This window comes from Amyelois transitella, chromosome 10, assembly GCF_032362555.1.
Source record: "Amyelois transitella isolate CPQ chromosome 10, ilAmyTran1.1, whole genome shotgun sequence".
In the NCBI taxonomy this organism is placed as follows: Eukaryota; Metazoa; Arthropoda; class Insecta; order Lepidoptera; family Pyralidae; genus Amyelois; species Amyelois transitella.
The window spans coordinates 1,666,964-1,681,025 of record NC_083513.1 but is presented as its reverse complement, the minus strand read 5'-3'; the positions used below and the strand labels follow the sequence as shown (position 1 = coordinate 1,681,025).

General features: G+C 39.8%; 2 protein-coding genes across 2 annotated transcripts in view; both read left to right on the top strand.

Annotated features, from left to right (window-relative positions):
* Positions 1–14,062, top strand: part of LOC106136783 (cadherin-23) — a 40,752-nt gene that overhangs the window by 25,493 nt on the left and 1,197 nt on the right. The window contains exons 23-32 of the mRNA XM_013337428.2: positions 1,679–1,785; positions 2,294–2,426; positions 3,030–3,134; positions 3,570–3,739; positions 4,794–4,892; positions 5,439–5,631; positions 7,101–7,210; positions 8,564–8,721; positions 9,934–10,137; positions 13,604–13,765. Coding sequence (XP_013192882.1) covers positions 1,679–1,785; positions 2,294–2,426; positions 3,030–3,134; positions 3,570–3,739; positions 4,794–4,892; positions 5,439–5,631; positions 7,101–7,210; positions 8,564–8,721; positions 9,934–10,137; positions 13,604–13,765 — 1,441 coding nt within the window. The remainder of the gene's footprint in view (positions 1–1,678; positions 1,786–2,293; positions 2,427–3,029; positions 3,135–3,569; positions 3,740–4,793; positions 4,893–5,438; positions 5,632–7,100; positions 7,211–8,563; positions 8,722–9,933; positions 10,138–13,603; positions 13,766–14,062) is intronic.
* Positions 10,480–12,859, top strand: LOC132902152 (piggyBac transposable element-derived protein 4-like). Its single transcript, XM_060946178.1, has 2 exons — positions 10,480–10,769; positions 10,877–12,859. The coding sequence occupies exon 2, from the start codon at positions 10,878–10,880 to the stop codon at positions 12,678–12,680; it is 1,803 nt and encodes a 600-aa protein (XP_060802161.1). The 5' UTR covers positions 10,480–10,769; position 10,877; the 3' UTR covers positions 12,681–12,859.

The window sequence follows — 14,062 nt, the reverse complement described above, 5'->3', positions numbered from 1 at the left end:
CGTTCCGGGGCCACGGTATCTCGTTAGAACTTTCCCGCAGCCCCAGCTCAGTTTATCCCGTTTCCCCCCCTTGGGGGTTGACATTTCAAAAATCCCTTCTTAGTGCTCACTTATGTTACTAAAGGAACCTCTGTTCAAAACCTCAGACTCCTATACCTAGCGGTTTCGGCTGTGCGTTAATAAATCAGTCACCCAATCGCACCCCCTAAATCACAATTGGAGGGTAGTTTGAAAAAACTTATAATGTCAAACATATTTACTTGCCTATGTACGTGTTCATGCCAAGTTTCAAGTTTATAAACCCAAGGAATAAGATTTTTCATAGAAACGTTTTTACCCCTTTTCCCCCCCTTGGGGGTTGAATTTCCAAAAATCCTTTCTTAGTGCTCCCCTACATATCCCAAGGAACCTACATTCCAAATTTCAGCTGTCTACGACCAGTAGTTTCGACTGTGCGTTGTCTGTCAGTCAGTCACTCAGTAACGGAAGAGTTTTATATATATAGATATATAAAGTTCGCTGTTGTCTAAGCAATGAAGGTCTAATAGGAACAAAAAACTGTCATATTACAAATCTTTTTGACAGAACGAAGTCTGTCGGGTCCGCTAGTTTATAATAAAAACTGGCTAGAATATAACTAGCTGCGCCTGCGACTTCGTCCGCGTGGACTAGTTATTTTGGGCATCATTGAACCCCTTAATGATGAATAATTTTCCCCGTTTTTTTTTCACATCTATTGTAATATTATAAAGCTGAAGAGTATGTTTGTTTGTTTGTTTGTTTGAACGCGCTAATCTCAGGAACAAATGGATCGAATTAAAAAAAACTTTTTGCGTTGAATAGACCATTTATCGAGGAAGGCTTTAGGCAGAAAAAAAAGAAATCATGGAGAATGTGAAGAAAAACGGGGAAAATTATTCATTGTTGAGGGCTTCAATGATGCCCATAACTATTCCACGCGGACGAAGTCGCGGGCACAGCTAGTTTTCCATTATTTCTTCGCTCCTAATAGTTGCAGTGTGATGTTATATAGCCTAAAGCCTTTCTCTATAAATAGTCTATTCAACAGAAAAAAATTTTTTCAATTAGAACCCTACTGGTTCCTGAGATTAGCGCGTCCAAACAAACAAACTTTTCAGTTTTATAATATAAGTATAGATAATAATAAAACCTTTATTCGCTGACTTTGTTCATCATAGGTTAATTACACAAAATAAGCTGATTTGAAGTGAAATGTATGTTCTTTATTCATGCATCAGCAACCAGTTGTTGGTCAAGGTGTCCATTGACATAGGCCTTCCTGCCTAGGCCTTCCCCACTTACTTATTTTACACACATATATAAAGGTATATCACGTATGTATCCATTACGAGGTTGTTAGAGCCAACAGTCTTAAATAAACTGAAAGACACGTTCAGCTTCTAATTATGCCATTTGATACAATGCCTTCTCTTGTATCTTAATAAACCTCAATTATGTCATTAAGCCAAACGGCTGAACGTTGCCTATCAGCCTTAGATTGTTGGCTCTGTCTACCCCGCAAGGGATATAGACGTGATTATATGTATTAAGGATACAGAGCAATAAAATTTAAGGTAGCAAGCAAGATAATGTGTTGTGATTTTAGTTCTGCCAAACTTAAACTTAAGTAAGACTCGACAAAATTGTATTCCAACAGCGGAGGCGACTCAATACTTCGACGTATTGAATGAAGGCGACAATGCCGGAACTCTACGACTGATCCAAGCGTTGGACGATGATGTTCAAACGCCGCGCGAATTCCAGGTATGCTCCAAATGATTAAATCATCTCACTACTAAGGTGCAATGACTTGAAGATCCCAGCCTCCGTAACTAACTAGCTACCGTCATTTCTTGTGACCTTGATGATGATTTATTGTCAAAATATACGGCCTAGCACCCAGTGTGGTTCCAGGCGCCAAAAGAAAAAAGAATAGGACCACATTCTCTCTCATGTCGTAAAAGGCGACTAAGGGATAGGCTTGTAAACTTGAGATCCTTATTTTAGGCGTTGGGCTAGCAATGTGTCACTATTTGGATCTCAACTTCATCATTAAGCCAAACAGCTGAGCGTGGCCTATCAGTCTTTTCAAGACTGGTGGCTCCGTCTACCCCGCTAGGGATATAGACGTGATCATATGTATGTCTGTAATCATATTAGTTCTTAATCAGTATCTTAATTGTAACTTAGAATACACAAAGCAAGAGAAAAGCGTCATTTGAAAGGCAAGTAATATTAATTCGTCGTTAATTTCGAAAATTGTATCTATTAGGTGACGATAACGGCCACAGATGGCGGCACTGAACCTGGACCTTTGAGCACACCCACCTCCGCGCGTCTGGTCTTCGTCCCGACACAGGGCAGTCCCATCTTCAGTGCTGACAGCGCGACTGTCGCATTTATGGGTAAGCGCTTCAGGACTTTCATATACTCGTACCATGACAATGACTGAATAGTGCCGTGTGGTTTCCGGCACCTTGAAATAGGACAACTCCATTTCTTTCCTATGCATTCATGAAAAGCGATTAAGGGATATTTACATACATAAAATCACGCCTCTTTCCCGGAGGGGTAGGCAGAGACTACCTCTTTCCACTTGCCACGATCTCTGCATACTTCCTTCGCTTCATCCACATTAATTCATTCAAGCTCGGCGGTTTCGGGTACTTTTGACCTGACATTTTGCCAGGACGATTAAGGGATATGCGAATAAATTTTAGATTCTTCTTTTAGGCGATGGACTAGCAACCTGTCACAATTTGAATCTCAATTCCATCAGTAAGCAATACAGCTGAACGTGGCCTTTCAGTCTTTGCGGGACTGTTGGCTCTGTCTATCCCGCAAGGGATATAGACGGATTACATGTATGTATGTTTGTATCGTTTGCGCCAAAACCATAACGGGTCAAAGACAACGCGAGCAATCTTTTGTACCGTTATCTATTGGAAAATCCTATGTGTACTCAGACATTAATGAAAAGTACTATTTTCAATATGTTTTGCATCCAGAGGGCGAACATGGACTCACGGAGCGGTTCGCGCTGCCCCGAGCTGAAGACCCGAAGAATTACTTATGTGATGGCGATTGTCATGACATTTACTACAGGATTGTTGGTGAGTTTCAGCTAAATTCTATCTCTCTCTCTCTCACATCTTTGCATGTTCCTAGTAGCAGCCTTCTAGCCTTCGGAGCCCGGAGTCCGCTTTCCAACAGTTTATTTCATTATTATCTAAAATCTTTCAATTCTTATTTAAAAATTGCGTGGTAACTTTCAAAACATGACGGGCTCTGCAAAAACAAGATATCGCTAAAAGTACCTGAAGAGATAAGCTTTAAACTTGGTACTTAAACTGTGATAACTTGAAATTGGTAATTTCAAGAAGACTTTTAGGAGCCTAACTTGATACCTAAACTCTCTGTGATGACTTCAAACTGGGAATTTCAAGAAGCCTTTCAGAAGCCCAAATTGATGCGTAAACTCTCTGTGATGACTTCAAACTGAGAATTTCAAGAAGAAATTAAAGAGTCTCAATCAAAATTACTTACAGAGGGTAACGACGACGCCTTCTTCGGAGTAGACCAGCATCGGAACGAGCTGTTCTTACTCAGGGAGTTGGATCACAACGCCAGTTCCAGCCACGAGCTGGTGGTGGCCGCCAGCAACTCGCCGCTCCCGACTCCGGTGCTCGCCGGCAGCACTGTCACTGTCAATGTCATTGTAAGTTTGTTTTTTTTTTTTGATCACCCGAGGCTAACAATTTCGTAGAAACAACTAACGAGAATAATCCTAGTGTTCATTCCTGATTTGACGGCCTCTGTGGCGCAGCGGTAATACGCTTGACTGTGTCACCGGAGGTCCCGGGTTCGAATCCCGGCCAGGGCATGATGCAACTTTTTCTGATTGTCCTGGGTCACAAGTGTTCATTCATGCGTTCATATGACCTTTGCAGGATATAAAGAGCTTCAGCAGCAGAGCAGTCTTGAAAGACTGACAGGGCACGTTCAGCTGTTAAGCTTAATGATAGAATTGAGATTCAAATATTGGTTGCTAGCCCATCGCCTAAAAAAAGAATTGCAAGTTTCTAAGCCCATTCCTTAGTCGCCTTTTAAGACATCCATGGAAAAGAGACGGAGTTGCCCTTTTATTTTTCCATTGGTGCCGGTACCACAAAACAAAAGCCTTCTATGGTTTTACAACTAAGTATGAAAGGGACATTATTTCTGCATTTCATTAACTAACTATGGTTTTTAAGACGAGTGAGGTTACCAACTGGTCAACAACTTTAACAACGTCTGATCACCTTAATCTATGGGAAACGATTATAAACTATCATTATTTGAATTTCAATTCCGTAAGCCATACAGCCGAACTTCAGTCTTTTCGCGACTTGTAGGTCTGCTTATTCCGGGAGGGATGAAGACGTTATCATATATATGAATTACATATAATTACGTTTATATCCCTTGCGGAGTAGACAGAGCCAACAGTCCTGAAAAGACTGATAGACCACGTTCAGCTGTTTGGCTTTATGATGGAATTGAGATTCAAATAGTGACAGGTTGCTAGCCCATCGCCTAAAAGATGAATCCCAAGTTTATAAGCCTATTCCTTAGTCGCCTTTTACGACATCCATGGGAACGAGATGGAGTGGTCCTATTCTTTTTTTTTATTGGTGCCGGGAACCACACTACTCAACATATGTATGTAGTACTTAAATTTATTTTACGGAAGTCCAGTGTTTCGTGTTTACTATTTCATATCCATCTTTCAGGTACGAGAAGCCGACCCTCGGCCTTTCTTCCTCAGGAGCCTGTACACAGCCGGCATATCCTCCTCTGATAATATCAACAAGGAGGTTCTTCGGGTGGAGGTAAGGAGTTTTGCTCTCATCTTTCTTGAAGGTTGCACCATGAGCCAAACTTGGTAAAGTTATCTTTGTAGATATTATAGCGGGCGAGCTTTGTATTTCTTTTTATAAGTTACCGAAGTAAAGTTGTTATCCCGTAGTTGGCTTTTACTTCTCAATCTCGCCCCGCTATATTGGCGCCCAACGTGGGGCGAAATAAAAAGAAATAACAAATCTCGCCCGCTATAATATTACCGTTTCGTATAATTACCTGAGAAACTAACTCCTGGATTGTGGACATGTTGACATGGTCCCAATTATAAGAGTGGCTTCGTGTAAATTACCTGATTTACCTTCAACTATATTTTTAAATTGGCATTCGATGAAAATGCTGCAGTGTAGTTTGTTCCGTCGCTTCTTCTACACATGCGCTTTGCAAGCGGAACTAGATATAATTAGATTTATATGTATAGTAAATACTATAATTAGAAATGATGTGTCGTCAATAAGTGATACCTTGTATCCAATTTTGAAAATAAAACAATTGTATTCTATTGTAATTATTCCCAGGCGGGACATTCGGAAGGTGACGCGATAGTGTACTCCATAGACCGCTCGTCCATGATGGTGGACCCTTCATTGGAAGCCGTTCGGGACTCCGCCTTCATCCTGCACCCCGCCACAGGAGTGCTGACCCTCAACATTCAGCCCAGCAACTCCATGCACGGCATGTTCGAGTTTGACGTCATCGCCAATGATACAGGTGAGGATTTATTTTGGGTACAGAGATTGCCTTTACCGAGCGGGATGGCGACGCACTGTGGATGCCCTCTGCCCCAGCTAGGGGACATAGGACCTTAAGTCAAGTAAGTCACAGAGATTACCTTTGGGTTAGGTTCCCCTGCAAAGGTAGCTAAGGTCAGACGGAAGTCGCTTCACTGCATAGTATAAAACAAAGTCGCTATTTTAGTCTGTTTGTCTGTATGCTTAAATCTTTAAAATTACGCAACGGTTTTTTGTAACAGGTAGAGTGATTCAAGAGGAAGGTTTTTATGTATAACTAGAGGCCGCCCGCGACTTCGTCCGCATGGAAACCCTATCAATCCCGCGGGAACTCTGGGATAAAAAGTACCTATGTGTTATTCTGGGTCTTCAGCTACCTACATACCAAATTTCATGGTAATCGGTTCAGTAGTTTTTGCGTGAAAGAGTAACAAACATCCATACAAACTTTCGCCTTTATAATAGTAGTAGGATATGTATAATAACATTTATAATTTTGCACCCGTGCGAAGCCGGGGCGGGTCGCTAGTCGTGTATAAACTGATGTAAATGTATAAACCTGGCTTACCTAATAGAGGAATGTGCAACCCGGTCTTCTCTCCAGAGCGGTGAGGATTATAACGAGGTTACAGCTAAAAGGAAGAAGGAGTCAGTGTTGAGGTTCTCTTTTTCTGTTTCTATGCTGTTATACATACATACTTACATAAAATCACGCCTCTTTCCCGGAGGGGTAGGCAGAGACTACCTCTTTCCACGATCTCTGCACACTTCCTTCGCTTCATCCACATTCATGCTGTTATAAATGCATTAAAATTTGCCCCAGGATCTGTATAAAATATAACAGGCATGGAGATAAATGTAAGTCATTGATTGAAGTGTTGGACATTTGAGTAAATCTCGCGCATAGGTGAAAAGCGACACAACAATGCATCCGCTTCACTCTGCAAGGACATTTAGGATTTCCTATTTATTCTATTCATTTAGGATTTCTTATTTATCTTAATGTTACTTACTGCACAATTATTGAAAGTCCAATAGTTATGAAGCATATCACAGTGTGTTCAGAATGTTTGTAAAATTTAATACAAAACCTCCTTACATGTCACTGGCCAGTTAGAGAAATTAAATATGTTTTGTTTCATAATGGAACCTAATGAAAATAATTCAAAATTGTATTACGACGCAATAGTTCACGAGTGCATGTTTATACCTATTTAATATAATAAATAAGTACAAATATTGTTAAATCCAGTGCAATAATACAGATTTCTTAGTTTCAAGTACCAAAAGTTTATTTATTCCGACTTATTTCCCTTTTTTTTCAAGTGACAAACTTATTTATTAGTTCATCAATAAACACAGTGATAGACAGTAAACCTACATGAGAAATCATGGCATTGGTAACGACACACAATGAAAGACATACGTAAATTGAAAACTTCTTCGCAGCTGGTGCAACCGCCTCGGCCGAGGTGAAGGTGTACCTCATTTCTTCACTCAATCGGGTCTTCTTCACCTTCGAGAACACGTTACAGGAGGTGGAGACCCATAGAGACTTTGTGAGTATAGCTATTTATAGGTATATACTTCTTTAGATTAGTTAAGAAACTTAGATTTATTTACGGGTGCCGTGTGGTTCCCGGCACAATACAAAAAATAATAAGACCACTCCATCTCTTTCCCATGGATGTCGTAAAAAGCGACTAAGGGATAGGCTTACAAACTTGGGATTCTTTTTTAGGCGATAGGCTAGCAACCTGTCACTATTTCAATCTCAATTATATCATTAAGCCAAATAGCTGAACGTGGCCATTCAGTCTTTACAAGACTGTTGGCTCTGTCTACCCCGCAAGGGATATAGATGTGACCATATGTATGTATGTACCTAGGTACTTAGATTTAGTTAGACTGTTGGCTCTGTCTACCCCGCAAGGGACATAGACGTGACCATATGTATGCATGTATGTACTTATGTATTAGTTAAGGAAAGGGGTTAAGTCTCTGCTTAGTTAACCCCTCCATATAACAGAGGTCTGAGTACAGTACAAATGAGGTAAAGGTTATTCTATATTATTTTCAACTCGAAAATCGAAACAGCATGTAAGTGAATAACATAATGTGTCAACAAATTCTGATACCCTGATCTTCGATTTCCGAACCAAAAGGCGAGAAACGCAAAGAGGAATTGACATATTAAAATATAAATATATACGGGACAAATTACACCGATTGAGTCAGCCTCGAAGTAAGTTCGAGACTTGTGTTACGAGATGCTAACTCAACGGTACTGTATTTTATAATAACTACTTATATAGATAAACATCCAAGACACAGGCCAATCAGAAAAAGTTCGTTTCTCATCACACCCTGGCCGGGATTCGAACCCGGGACCTCCGGTGTCACAGACAAGCGCACTACCGCTGTGCCACAGAGGCCGTCAAATATTTCACTTTCACAAACAGAGATTTCTAATTCCGTTGTATTGTGTTTTCTTAATATTCCAGGGCCGGGATTCGAACCCGGGACATCCGATGTCACAGACAAGCGCACCACCGCTGTGCCACAGAGGCCGTCAAATATTTCACTTTCACAAACAGAGATTTCTAATTCCGTTGTATTGTGTTTTCTTAATGTTCCAGGGCCGGGATTCGAACCCGGGACCTCCGGTGTCACAGACAAGCGCACTACCGCTCTACCACAGAGGCCGTCAAATATTTCACTTTCACAAACAGAGATTTCTAATTCCGTTGTATTGTGTTTTCTTAATATTCCAGGGCCGGGATTCGAACCCGGGACCTCCGGTGTCACAGACAAGCGCACTACCGCTCTACCACAGAGGCCGTCAAATATTTCACTTTCACAAACAGAGATTTCTAATTCCGTTGTATTGTTTTTTTTTTTTTATATTCCAGATAGCAGAAACCTTCACCGTCGGTTTCCAGATGACGTGCAACATCGATCAGATCGTGCCAGCCAGCGACAACAACGGCATCGCCCTCGACGACCTCACCTTAGTCCACGCCCACTTCATCAGAGATGACGTGCCGGTGTCCACTGAGGAAATTGAACTGTAAGACCGTTCTTCAAGTCTTTCCACGTTGAATAGGACCACTCCGTCTCTTGCCCATGGATGCCGTAAAAAGCGACTGATAGGCTTACAAACTTGGGATGTTTCTTTTAGGCGATGGGCTAGCAAGCTGTCACTATTTGTAATCTCAATTCTATCATTAAGCCAGATAGCTGAACGTGGCCATTCAGTCTTTTCAAGACTGTTGGCTCTGAACTTTTTCTGATTGGCCTAGGTCTTGGATGTTAAGTATACAGGGTGACTTTTAATTGAACTGCATAAATTTAACTGTTAAGTGTACTCATCTAAAGGATATTTGAAAACTTTAAAAGAAAAATATCGGTTCATATTTCAGAAAGTACGAAAAAAAATAAAAGTATCAAAATCCACGATCCTAAATACGTCATATCACCGGCCGGCGGAAAAGCGACGCGTATGATTCAGAGGTCAACGACACAATTCATTCAGCTGAGCGATCTCGACAACTCTGTACTTTACTTGATCTTGATACTAGAAAAATAATTTATGGTTCAGACATTTATTTACATGTTTAGTTTTAATTTCTTTTTGTAGTATTGGTCTTTAATAAAGCGTGTGACGTAGTTTTTAAGGGTTTTTTAAATGTGAAAATGATGACGTTTAATTTAAATAAAAATAGGCTCAAACAGCTCAGAAGCATGGGTATAGTCTATGTTTAAAAGGATGCAATTGTTTTAAATGTCACCCTGTATAAGTAGTTATTATAAAATACAGTACCGTTGAGTTAGTATCTCGTAACACAAGTCTCGAACTTACATCGAGGCTAACTCAATCTGTGTAATTTGTCCCGTATACATTTATATTTATTTATTTATATGTATTAACAAATGATTAATAACGAATAATAATTATATGTAGTAACAAAATTAAATTAATAAAATATAGGTTCTTTTTTTAAATTATATTTTTAAAACACAAGTCCACATTCTTTTTTTTATATAGGTAGGTACCTAATCTCTAATGTTTAGTGTGTTTTTGTGTAACTTAAATTGGGGCGGAGACCTGGTGGCCTGAAACACAGGCTTTTAGCCCAGCTTAGGCACCAGTCTCCCGATATGTATATGTGAATATCTTATATGTGAAACTTTTTTTTTTATATGGGAGAAAATAAAGATTATTTATTTAAAATTATTTTATTATGTATGTTAATTTAATATCTAATGTAAACCCTTCCAGCCTCCGCAGCGACACGTTACTCCTCCGAGCGATCCGCACCGCGCTGCTGCGGGAGGAGCTGCACCTGCAGGACCTGGTGACGGAGATCAGCCCCGAGCCCGCGGCCGCCGACCGCACCATAGTTTACGTGCTAGCCGCGCTCTCCGCTCTACTCGCGTTCATGTGTCTGGTGCTGATGCTGACGTTCATTATAAGGACTAAGGCGTGAGTTTTTACATGACATACATACATATGGTCACATCTATATCCCTTGCGGGGTAGACAGGGTCAACACTCTTGAAAAGACTGAATGGCCACGTTCAGCTATTTGGCTTTAAGATAGAATTGAGATTCAAATAGTGACAGGTTGCTAGCCCATCGCCTTAAAAGAAGAATCCCAAGTTTGTAAGCCTACCCCTTAGTCGCCTTTTACGACATCTATAAGAGAGAGATGGAGTGGTCCTATTCTTTTTTCTGTTGTTGCCGGGAACCACACGGCGCATTAAAATTAAACAAAAATGATTCTGCTTTTAGGCGATGAGCTAACAACCATAATGTGGAATTCGTTGGCATTAACCCTAGATTCATAACTATTCGTCCAACAGACCGCGCGAAACGTGAATTCGTTTCTAGTGTTTCGAGTGAAAGAGATAGAAAGCTGACCTCTCAAGTACCTTCCTAGGTCGCTTGACCATTAGTAACGCGAGTGCCGTTGTCTCGCATAGACGTTTTGTTTAAAAGTTATAAACCTATGAACGTCTGAGAGACGAATGCTTATGAATACTGCTACTTTTGACGGGACTGCAAATTATTTTTGTAAAATTGTTTTTGATGAGTTTCGGCTATATAGAGTAAATGTAAGTATATGATATTTTTATATACCTATGAGTTATTAGTTATAGGTACATTTTATGTGATTATTCAAAGTAGTTGTAGTGTATTTTACATAAAATCTTTTTTTTAGAATGGAAGATCGGCAAATTGAGGAGTATTTGAATCGTTTATCTGATTCAGATGATGATTTTACTAGTCAGCAAACGGATGCGGATTTGAGCGAGGTCGAGGATCACGTGGAATTAGATGAAATGGTTCCTACAGATTCCGACAGTGATTACGACGTCCAACCAATACGGCAACAGCAACGCCGAAATGGCGTCATTTTTTCTTCTGATTCTGAAACTGAAGAAACTCCAGGTACTTCTAGTAATTCTACACATTCACGACGTATAATTATTCCATCAGCTCGTAATCTTAGAGGTAAAAATGGTCATAAATGGTCTTCAATGCCTTTTGAATCTATAAATACAAGAACCCCAGCTAGAAATATCGTGCATGTAATTCAGGGATCAGCTAATAACGCTAAGGATATTACGGAACCAGTTGATTGCTTTACTAATTTTATAACTGTTGATATGATTCGTAAAATACTAACACATACAAATAAAGAAATTGAGTTGAGGAGTTTAAAATATAAAGAGAAAACTGCAACTATTTCTTCTACATGTGAAGATGAATTAACTGCCTTGCTTGGATTGCTTTTGTTATCAGCTGCAAAAAAAGACAATCATCTCACGAGCTTAGAACTTTTTAACCCTACTTTTAGTGGAACTCGTTACATATCAGTGATGTCGCGTGAAAGATTTGACTTTTTATTGAACTGCTTGAGATTTGATGATAAAGCTACTAGAAATGAACGCAAAGCTCAAGATAGTTTCGCGCCTATCAGAGAATGGTGGGAAGCGTTCATTCAGATATGCAGGGATAGTTACAAAGCTGGAAGTTATCTCACCATAGATGAGCAACTGTTGGGGTTCAGAGGTCGTTCTCCATTTAGAATGTATATTCCATCAAAACCGAACAAGTATGGTCTAAAAATATTGATGCTATGTGATTCCAAAACAAATTATATGCTAAACGCTATGCCATATGTTGGAAAAACTGAAACAAATGGTGATTCACTCGGATCTTACTATGTCAAGACTTTGACTGAAAAATTATGGGGTAGCAACCGCAATGTCACCATGGATAACTGGTTTACTTCAGTCCCTTTGGCCCAACAGTTACTACAGGCACCATATAAACTAACAATAGTAGGAACACTTCGAGCGAATAAACGCGAAATACCGCCTGAGTTAGTTCAGATCAAAGAAAGGCCTATAGGTTCATCTGTATTTTGTTATGATCGGCAGTGTACGCTAGTATCATACAAGCCTAAAAATAACAAGAACGTTTTCTTGCTTTCTACCATTCACGGGAATGGTACTCTTGCAGCTTCTGGGAAACCGGAAATGATTGAGTTCTACAATTCGACGAAAGGTGCTGTGGATACGTTCGACCAAATGTGTGGAAGTATGTCTTGTAGTAGAAAAACCCAAAGATGGCCCTTATGCTACTTCTATGGTATACTAAATATGGCAATTATAAACTCATACGTTATATACGTACATAATAATGTAAAACTAGGGCGAAAACCTACAAGCAGACGATGTTTCGTGAAGGATGTTTCGGAGAAGTTGACCGAACCGTGGTTACGTAAAAGACGCGAAATGCCAACTTTGAAGAGATGCCTAAAAAGGAAAATCGCTGAAATTTTGGGTGAAACGCCTTCCATTGATACAGCTGGTCCTAGTGGTACCCAAAAAAAGGTTTGCGGTTATTGTGATTATAAAAAACGACGTATGACAAGGTTCCAATGCAAGCAATGCAAAAAATATATGTGTATGGACCATCGCGGCCTCATGTGTGTGGAATGTGCGGATGAAATTTAATTTTAATTAAGTCATTTATATTTATGTTAGGTAATTAAACATATTAAACAGTGCCATACTTGATTAATTTGTTTTATTCACAAGTACCTCTAAACCCATCATTTGAATATAGTCGTCTGTGAGATGAATGTTTATGAATAATGTTCCTCTTAGATAAGGTTATGAATCTAGGGTTAAGACGTGCCTGTGTTTATGAAAAAAATAAATGAATGTTTATTCAGAAGGATTTCGCTAGTTACCAAACAAAAACTTAAAACATAACGATATCCTTGCAGACAGTTAACCATTTATACATTCACAGCTTTGCCCAAGAACTTTAAGACACGTATTACTAGTTCTTCAATCTTACAGTGCTACACGTTGCGCTCTGTAATTCATTTATTTTGTATTAGCTGTGCCCGCGACTTCGTCCGCGTGGAATAGTTATTGTGGGCATCATTGAAGCCCTCAAGGATGAATAATTTTCCCCGTTTTTTTTTTTCACATTTTCCATTAATTCTTCGCTCCTAAAAGTTGCAGCGTGATTTTGTATAGCCTAAAGCCTTTCTCGATAAAGGGTTTATTCAAAACAAAAATTTTTCAATTCGAACCAGTAGTTCCTGAGATTAGTGCAAAAAAACAAACAAATTCTTCAGCTTTACAATATTAAGTATAGTTTACCATTCTGAATCCTTTTCTGAATCCGAATCTTTTTGACTATGAAGCCTCTTTATACGTCTTTCTACCTTTCAATTTCAACGTCATTGGAAGTGTAGGTCCGTTTTGGCGCGAAAATTCAAACTTAGAACTTAGAACGAAATTAGATTGTTTTAATTTTTTAAATATGTTAAGACCTATTTCACATTGGAATTCTTTGAAATGAAATCAAAACTCAAATTATTGCATGTTCCCCCCCCTATTTAACCAATAATTGTCTCTGGAAGGCTCAACCGTCGTCTGCAAGCGTTGTCTATGACGAAGTACGGGTCCGTGGACTCGGGATTGAACCGGGCCGGACTCGCGCCGGGGACCAACAAGCACGCGGTCGAAGGCTCCAACCCTATCTGGAACGAGGCCATCAGGGCGCCAGACTTCGACGCTATAAGGTAAGTTATTAATAGATACATACATATGGTCATGTCTATACCCCTCGCGGGGTAGACAGAGCCAACGGTCTTGAAAATACTGAATGGCCACGTTCAGCTATTTGGCTTAATGATAGAATTGAGATTCAAATAGTGACAGGTTGCTAGCCCATCGCCTAAAAAAGAATCCCAAGTTTGTAAGCCTATCCCTTAGTCGCCTTTTACGACATCCATGGGAAAGAGATGGAGTGGTCCTATTCTTTTTTCTATTGGTGCCGGGAACCACATGGCAAATGAACGAGTTAGGATTTAGGTAAG